This window comes from Papaver somniferum, chromosome 9 (genome assembly GCF_003573695.1).
Source record: "Papaver somniferum cultivar HN1 chromosome 9, ASM357369v1, whole genome shotgun sequence".
NCBI classification, from domain to species: Eukaryota; Viridiplantae; Streptophyta; class Magnoliopsida; order Ranunculales; family Papaveraceae; genus Papaver; species Papaver somniferum.
Genome location: NC_039366.1, coordinates 192,946,875 through 192,956,153, shown reverse-complemented (window position 1 = coordinate 192,956,153; position 9,279 = coordinate 192,946,875). Strand labels below are relative to the sequence as shown.

General features: G+C 35.8%; 1 protein-coding gene and 1 long non-coding RNA gene across 2 annotated transcripts; one reads left to right on the top strand and one right to left on the bottom strand.

Annotated features, from left to right (window-relative positions):
* Window positions 1–1,188: 1,188 nt before the first annotated feature.
* Window positions 1,189–3,966, top strand: LOC113309269 (protein CHUP1, chloroplastic-like). Its single transcript, XM_026557692.1, has 5 exons — window positions 1,189–1,942; window positions 2,037–2,353; window positions 2,477–2,588; window positions 2,790–2,921; window positions 3,008–3,966. The coding sequence occupies exons 1-5, from the start codon at window positions 1,355–1,357 to the stop codon at window positions 3,104–3,106; spliced, it is 1,248 nt and encodes a 415-aa protein (XP_026413477.1). The 5' UTR covers window positions 1,189–1,354; the 3' UTR covers window positions 3,107–3,966.
* Window positions 3,967–5,237: 1,271 nt separating this feature from the next.
* Window positions 5,238–5,746, bottom strand: LOC113314085. Its single transcript, XR_003342260.1, has 2 exons — window positions 5,608–5,746; window positions 5,238–5,517 (listed from the first exon to the last, which is right to left on the bottom strand). It is a non-coding gene; the product is annotated as an uncharacterized LOC113314085 (long non-coding RNA).
* Window positions 5,747–9,279: the final 3,533 nt, after the last annotated feature.

Genomic DNA, 9,279 nt, shown 5'->3' with positions numbered 1-9,279 from the left:
AGTTCATTCTTTCGTCATTGGCTTTGTCTTTTTGTGCTCTTCAACATGATGAGGATAAATCATGGATTTGTACGAGTTCTACTTTCTTTTTTATCAAATGACTCCAAAACACCTATGAAACTCAAAACCACGCGTAAAATACATAATTCGCAAGAAAACATAATAAAGAAAGCATAAAATATAGATATAATAAAGGTGTTTATGACACCTATCGTGAGGGCAGATTAGTCTTCTGTAATTTTTGGAACACCCCTTAAGAATATAAGGTAGATGTTCCTGTCAAATAATAGTCCCCACCATTTTGGAGTAGTCCCCAAAAAATGGCTCGTAAAGACGTACCACCGCCCCAGAATCATGTCCTTTCTTGAGCACTTGATGCTGGTCCAGCACTCCAGCCTTCATGGGAGTGTTATTTCCTAGAAAGATTGTCCAGGGGTTCTCGTAGCGTACTGCCCAGTTCTTTAATTGACTCTACTTCTAGTATCATCAACATTCAATGGTTTGTAAAACGTTTCTGAAATGTGTAATTAAATTGGGGGAGTTTAACATAAGGCTCCAGCTAAAACATTATGAAATTCTGATCCACACTTATAAACAACTAGCCTAAATATGCTCAACTCAGCTCAAGTGTTGTCTTGTCTTGTCTTGCTAGGGAGAGTTCCCCTGGCTCTTAGGGCAAGTAAGAGTGTAGGGCACATTTTTATGTGTTTCACCAGTATATCATTAATGTCTTGAACTGCCACTTATCATGTGTAAGTCTACCTCAATTCGTTCAATATTACAGTTATTGATGTTAGTTACAGGTACCTAGCCTGATCAAAGCTCGGTCGTCTGAGGCAATGCGATGCCAGCCCGAGTTTAACCTTTAATGCAATTTTTACTAGTTCCTACCCAGATAAAATGATAGAGCTAGGAAGAACGAAAAGCAAAAGAAGTGAATCTCCTTTACACTTTGTCTTTTACTTTGTTAGATTGTTCAATTGCTTAACAAGCAAAACACACCGACAAATTCCTCAGCCTAACAAATTTATTGGGCACCTAACAACAGATCTTCATGAGGCTAAGATAGCTACTTGTCTACCTTTAATGTACCGCCCAAGTTCTCTCAGCCTCACCTATAAAAACAAACAGCCACACTAGTCTAGAACATATGATGATCAAATGACACAAATATCCGAGTCTAGAACATTGTACTAAACACTACCTACACACATCCACTGGTGAGTCCAGGGGCATTTCTAATACTTAACACTACAAAACACATCCATCAGTGAGTATAAGAGCATTCCTTAGATTGCAAGCAATATATTCATGACTCAAGAATTTCAATTCTAACCCCTTCCACTCACAAAAAATGGCAGCAAATGATGAAGACCTACTACAGCTCAGGCTTGTTACGAAGGAGCTTGAAGCTTGTCTCAAGAGGAACTGGCTGTTGCAGACAGAGAATGACCGACTAAAACAAGAGGTAACCCTTCTACAAACAGACGTCCATTATCTCAAAGAACAACACAAAGACAGAAGTTTGTCATTCTCGAATAACTTAGAGATCTCCACTGAAAGTATATCTCCAACCAAACACACAACTCAAATAAAAAGTCACCGAGGTATCGAGGTGAAGACTGGTGACAAGGAGAGACCACATCAACTGCCAAAGCCAACTCCTAAAGCTACTTGTTTGGATTTGCCACAGGAAGTAAACGAAAAGAAATTACCTGTCAGAACTGCTACAGTACCTCCTCCCCCACCACCACTTCCGTCGAAACTGCTGCTTGGATCCCCCAACGCAGTCAGGCGCGTACCGGCAGTTATGGAGATCTACCGAAGGCTAACAAGGAGGGAGACAAAAACTGACAACAAAATTACCAATTCGGGAACTCCTGTTGCAAATACCCGGGACATGATAGGTGAAATAGAGAACCGCTCAACATATCTCTTAGCTGTAAGTATGACGCACGAATCACACATTATAAAAAACTATCTTTCTGTTATTTATAGTTTACCACCAAAGTAAATATCAAACCTCCAATTAACAGATAAAGTCAGACGTCGAAGCACACGGGGACTTCATAAGGTTCTTAACGAAGGAGGTGGAGAATGCAGCCTACAAAGATATTTCTAATGTCGAGACATTTGTTAAATGGTTAGATGGTAAACTGTCATATCTAGTGGATGAAAGGGCTGTGCTGAAGCATTTTCCCCAGTGGCCTGAGTGGAAAGCAGATGCACTGCGCGAAGCTGCTTTCAACTACCGAGACCTGAAAAATCTAGAATCTGAGGTTTCATCGTTCAGGGACAACCCCAAACAACCAATACTCCTTTCCCTCAAGAAAATGCAGGAGATTCAAGACAGGTAAAGAATAATGATGATGCCAATAAGACTTCAATAGAATGAGTTCTAAATATTAAAAAAATATACTATAAATTTGGAGATAAAAACTGGCAGACTGACATGACAGTTATTTAATACTTGCAGATTAGAAAGGAGCGTCCATAATACACAACGAACGAGGGAAGGTACAAGCAAAAGATACAGAGATCTCCAAATTCCTTGGGAGTGGATGCTAGATGCAGGAGCAATCAGTCAGGTATAGTACTAGACTCTCCCACCAATCCTATAATTAAGTAGCAACAGTATCAATCATAAGTAACTTAAGAGTAACCCACACCACGAGAAAATGTGTTACCCCTTAGCTGCAAGGGGGTAAAAACAATCCCGACTGCCAACAACAACAATATACTGTAGTAGACTAATGATCATGTAAATGACCATATGGCGTTCATCACAGTTGAAATTAGGGTCGGTCGGACTGGCAAAGGAGTACATGAGACGAGTGGCTAGGGAATTGCAAACCAAGGACTTTACGCAAAAGGAAGATCTCATCCTTCAAGGCGTTCGTTTTGCTTTCAGAGTGCATCAGGTTGGCAACTTCGCAAGCCTTCTAACTCATTGTTTTACCTACATGTATCATTTATGTCCCCTAACTTACGATGAAAACTTTTCCAGTTTGTGGGTGGGTTCAATGCAGAAGCAATGCATGCTTTTAAAGAGCTACAAAAGGTCATTACAGGTTGCTATGGACAACAACAACACATAAGGACATGATATTAGCCAACCTCGGAATGACTCGTATAATCAAGTTGCTTATAATCAACTGCAGGGTTTAACAAAGATCATCAGATTTTAGTCAATTGGTGATTAGTTTTAGAACTCTTGACCACAGTTTCTCGTCAGTCCAAGGAAAATGCTTATGTATTGCAATCCTCAATACTGGCATACTCCTGACTGATAAATGGATATCATGATTAGAAGAGAGCCTGGAATCTACATGTCTTGTTAGACATAACAATTGAACACTTGTTTCAGAGTTACAGGAGGAATGAACAAACAGTTAGGAATAAAATTCTTAGTCAGGTTGTAGATAAAATCTTACATACTAGACTTAGGAAAAAAAGAAGATGGGATGCTCCCATTCTGATTAACTGAGATGGATGTTAACTCCTAATGGAGTATATACAGTCAAATCCCTTTGTGACGAGCTTCAAAATTGTGAGGCAGTTGATTATATATCTGCAAAACTTTGGAAATATTTTCGGAACATTAAAGTCCTGCAGAAAATAAAGATCTTTCTTTGGAAGTGTATTCCTAATGCATGTCAAACGTAAATTAGGACAATTTATTGATAATATAGATGCTTCTCGCATCTTTTGTAAGTCCGCTTCTGAATCTGCTAGACATCTTAAGATTGCTGCTCTAACTGGTTGCAGGAAAAGGAGAACAACTAAAGTTTTGGCCAAAACTGATTTGCATTTTCCAAAGAAAAACAAACAAATACTAGTAGTTTAAGCATTTATCCAGGGGTCCCTGAACTTCTGGAGTTTACCTCCATTGATGTTTCTCAATCTCCTTTCGTTCATTTTTCATTTTTCATTCATGCTATTGTTCTTTTTTGTTCATCTTCATTCATGCTATTGACAATGGTCGGGGAATAACTTGAAAATAAATGTTAGTTTTTCTTGGGTTTCTAATTCTTGCATTGCTGGATATGGACTAATTGTAAGAAACGCCACAGAAACAGCTCTCAAGGCTAGCTCTGCTCTGGATTCTTCACAGCTGCCAGCTGAGAAGAAGTGGAAGCTATCTATAGATTTTAAGACTTTTGGTAAGGAATTACAACTACAAGAAAACAATAGTCATAAAACATTGGACAAAAAAGGGTTCAGTAAACAACTCAGGAACAGAGGTTACAGAATACAGAAAAACAAACACAAGGGTTTCAGACTAAGGATTATTGACAAGTTAGTTGACACTTCTACACCAACTAGGCCGGACCTAATTGGTGTAAATTTATTCAGTACCCAGATCTAAAGAACCTAGACTTAATGGTCTTAGCTTTTCTGGACAACCCCACCCATTCAAAAAACAGCTTCAATTATGGGAAAAAAAAAACTCAGCTTTTTTCCTATCATTACTTTCATGGACATGACAGTATTGAGATGGACAGTGACAACAAGGAGATGAAAAATCACATCGTAGACTTGCACATAATTGAATAGCCCATATATTTCAGCACAAACTCCAGTTTCAGAAATATGACAGTTTTAGGGACCTGTTTACTTATTCAATTATTTGCCTAATCTAATAGGTGACACTCAAGAACGAGATAAGAAAACCAAGAGAAATATGGAAGCATTATGTACCTAAGAACCTACTCTTTTTAAATAGTTTGTGTACTCAACAATTCTGAGCTAAGAGCTGGATATCACCTCTACACACTAGTTAGATTTAAGATGCGTTTGTGACAATATGGTTATATACCTTTCTCTACTGCATATAAAAATAATGAGTAGACTAAATGAATCTAAAATCCTTCTAATTTCACCAGTTTCATATTTCCTCGATACAACTCTTTTGAGCAACACGAATGTTCTGAACGCGTCTAATAATATAAGTCCCAATCTAACAGGCTGTGCTAAAGCATTTTGAAGTCTAAAACTTCCATGGAAACCTCAACCAATCAAATAAACCTCTCAATCAAGAAAATGCAGCAGATTAAAGACAAATACAATGTACACATGTTCATTTCACTTTTGAATGTCCTCAGATTGCATAAATTAATAACTTTCTAATTCATACAATCTCATGTTATGAGAATAAATATGCAATCATCAACTAATCCAAAATCTAAATCAACCAAGAAGACCAAAATATATGGGAGAAAAATATAAAAAAAAAATAGAACAAAATCTAAAACGCTGAAATAATCTTGATAAAACAAAATCCATTCATATCTGAAAAACAACATTCAAGAGTAACAACTTATCTTTCCTAAGAAAGAGAGAAGAAAAAATGAGTCGTTATAAAACCCTAAAAACAGAAACAAAGGCTTTTTACTAACTATTCCTCCCAAGCCACTGATTTCGACCAAGACCTGTTTCCTCCTTCAATCACTACTTGGATCTTTGTCTCATCTTTCGTCGCTTCCTCTTCAATCTCCTCATCCTCTTCTTCTTCCACTACAAAAACAAAATCAAAAATAAGAATCAATACAGATGAATATATCAAATCTAGGGTTTCTGAGAGAGAAATCAATTCTAGGGGCATACCTTAGCCCTCATCGTGAAACAGAGAGTAAATTCGGCGACGATTTATTTTCAAAACCCTATCGATGGAGAAAGAATGAAAGAGATTGGGAAGAGTTATGTATTTATAGCTGTGCGGAATAAACCCTAAGTATGTATGCACCCAAACGTCTTGGGTTCGGAACTTACTGCCAACAACAAAAATATAGATGGCTCGCATGAATGGGCACCAAACTTTGGCCATTTTAACTTAGCTATGAACTAGGTTACCTATCCGAGCCATGGAAATAAACGATATTTAATCAATTCAATTGATTTAGACAAGTTTCCATTTATCAAATATTTTATCATTACTAACCAGACGTAAATAAATAGTTATGGTGTCGCTTGATCAAAAGTGCTCGAGCATCGTGTGATAAATAAAAGTTCATAAATCATCCATTGTAAAGGTGAATGTCAATATCTTATTTCGTCCTTGATTGGAGATTGAAGAAAACCTCAACAATCAATAAGAACGAGATCATGATACACGAACTATCGAGGTAAAAATAGTTGGGCTTGGCTTCACGAATCCCTGAGTGAAGTTTTTAAGTTGTAAAGCTAATTATGTTTCTCAGAGAAACCTAGGTTAAAATAGGACCACTCTAGCATGCTCAACTAGAACACAAAAGTGTCAGAGATTGAAATTCTCATTTGTTTGAGTCTCTTTATTTATAGATTTTCAAGAGTATAGGTAGCTTTGAATTCAAGCTAAGATAACTTGAGACTGAAATTCCAGCGAACACTTTCTCAGCTTAGATGGAATTCTTATTAGGAATTCATGTAAGCATGTGATAAGTATGTCTTGAAATTACAGAGAAGAATATACACTACGGTCCAGGGTACTGGAACCGTGTACAATGATAATTCATGGCAAAAATTTCATATGAATGCATAAGCATAATCATGTTCATTCAACACTTAAGACTTAAATCATGATTCACAAACACATAGTGATTTAGTGATCAAAGATGTCTTAGAAGTGTTCATGATAGTTGCAGCAATGTTAAATGTATTTTTGAAAATAGTGTATGAGCATTTTTGTAATTCGTCAAGTTCGTGAATTCAGCGAGTTAGGAGACGCGTACTGGGTCTGCACACCCTAAGATATTCACGAACTCAGTCACATGAGGTATGTGTATATCCCCCCTTTATACGAATTCAGAACCTCAAGGTACGTGTAATGGGTATGCATACCTACCTACGTTCCAGAACTCATATGTCTAGGGTACGCATACCTACCATGTGACCAGATATCAGTAGTTCTGAAACCATCTTTCATGATTTGAAACATTCCCAATCGCCATAGATATGAAATATCATTGCTTGGGAAAATTCCAAGTGATCAACTTGAAACAAAAATAGTTTTTATAAATAAATTGGTCTTAACTAAGATTGCCAAGGATTGATGAACATTATTGCTTGAATCATATTTCGAGATATTTAACAAGATATGCTTGACTCGAAACTTTTTCTTTGCAATATTAAATCTATTCAAAATCATACGACATAATCTCATAAAGATAAAATGTACTGTCATTAGTAAATAGGATGGTTTAGTCTTTTCATACCTCTTTGTCGATGAATTTCTCCATATGTCTTTGTTTGATCTTCAGTCTTTAATCGTTGAGGGTTATTCACTGATGTCTGATACTCAACTACCATAACGTAGACCGAGACTTGAGTTTAGTAGACTAGAAATCAAGATATAGCTTTGTGCATCTAACATTGACAACAAGCTTGAGATAACAAAACTTTCAAGTTAAACCAAGCAGTTCACTAACAATTTCAGAACTAATGGTCAGAGTTACTTCCTCTGTAAATATGGTGCATTGTCGGGATGTTAACCTATGTTTGATTGCAGCAAAAAAGTCTTCATTTATCATCGTATTTGACGTCGTATATTGGTCAGAAAAGTGGTCAAGCATGAGTTGTACACGACTCCTTATCATTAACTCGATGTTTTTTTGATCATAAAGTTGTTGTATGTTGTAACATCCACGATGTACAGTTTGTTTCACATGAAAAAATAGTGGTATTATGATCATCCGATTGCAACCAATGGATTTTAAATCGCTGCTACCAATAAGACGTGTGGCATTGAAGCATGATCAGACAATGTCTTCTGAGATATTTTTCTTGGAGTATATATAGTATGCTAAGTGTCTTTTGCTTCGAGTAGCACATTGATGTTGTGTTAATTTTATCTGGGTCGTCGTTTCTTGGTCATTATAAAAAAGGTGGCCAAAAGTTTCCTTGTTCAATATATAAGCATTTGGCTGATTGTTATGAGATTTAGTTGAAAATCCAATGAGGGTTCCATGTCATTGTATCAGATCCAATATGAGTCAACAACATGTTGTAGTTTCATATGAGAAAGTCATATGTGCTCAAATATATAATTGTTGGTCCCTTCCCAGTAAACTGTCTTTGTCTGGAAGCAGAATTAGAACATGATATGATAATATTTAAAATAACTGGGTAACCCCTGAATGTGGATTGGTAGATTAATTATTGTACGAGGTATGCCTTTTAACACGTTAAAAATAAAGTTTTAATAGTAACAAATAAATTAGTTTAGTAAAACTTGTTATATTAGGTTTAGGTGCTCCATTTTCTTCTTCGTATTGATAAGAGAACTTTATTAGGTAGAATAAATTCTTATAATGGAAGATATCTCTCGAATATTTTTAAGAGAAAATACAGAGGCTCTAACAACCACTCGCCATCACCATTCGCTGTGGCTTTCTTAGCGATAATATCAACAACACTATTAGCATTCTTTTTGATAAATTGTAAGACCAACTAACAAAATTTCTCAACAGAAAATGCACTATTGGACAAAATTATTTGTTTTCCGATTCCAACTAATGGAAATCAACTTTCCATTACGTTAACTATATTTTGTTTTCTCTGGATACAAACTAGTGATTTTTTTGCTCCATAACCCACTTAATAGCTTCCAATACTACAAGATCTTCACCCTTCTCCTCATATAACTTGCAGGTTACCCCTCCTTGGTATCTAAAAGACATTTTTTTATATATTTATAGTATAACTAAGTCCTTTCAGATTGTTGTTTTTTTGTTCATAATCTTCGCGAGACCAATGTGGTTGCAGATGCCTTATCTAAAAAGGAAGTTGATCATTTAGTTTCTGATGAGTGGATTGATCAACCACCCATTTATATTTTGTATGATCTGTATAACAATCTTTCGGGGATGGCTTTGCATCGTCTTGTTAAAGCCGTTTAATTCTTGTGTAAAGTTGTTACTTACAAAAGAGAAAAAAAAAATCTAGCCTTACCCTTTCCAAAATGCATTGTCAATAATCAATATTATTGATAAACTTCCAATTGCAAAGCTCATTTTAGACTATATATTTGTTTTTCTTCAAAAAGGATATTTAATATGTACACTTAAGATATTTAATATATTTCTAGGAAAAAGAAATTTAATATGTATATTTAAGACATTTAATATATTTGCTAGGAAAAGGACATTTAATATATATATTCGTTTTGGTATCAGAGCCATTTAAAAGGGGAGATAAAGTGTTAAATATTAGTCGCAGTGAGCTCGTAAACCTATAGGTTAAATAAAATCTCTTGAAAAAATTAGAGCATTGATTCATGTTGACCGTTTACAGCTTTATAAA

Bases quoted from the DNA above. Each gene is read 5' to 3' on its own strand.
- LOC113309269 (XM_026557692.1), top strand. From the start codon at position 1,355: ATGGCAGCAAATGATGAAGACCTACTACAGCTCAGGCTTGTTACGAAG. The intron at 2,589-2,789 runs GTATAGTACTAG...CGTTCATCACAG, and splicing joins ATGCAGGAGCAATCAGTCAG to TTGAAATTAGGGTCGGTCGG. The intron at 2,922-3,007 runs GTTGGCAACTTC...AAACTTTTCCAG, and splicing joins TTGCTTTCAGAGTGCATCAG to TTTGTGGGTGGGTTCAATGC.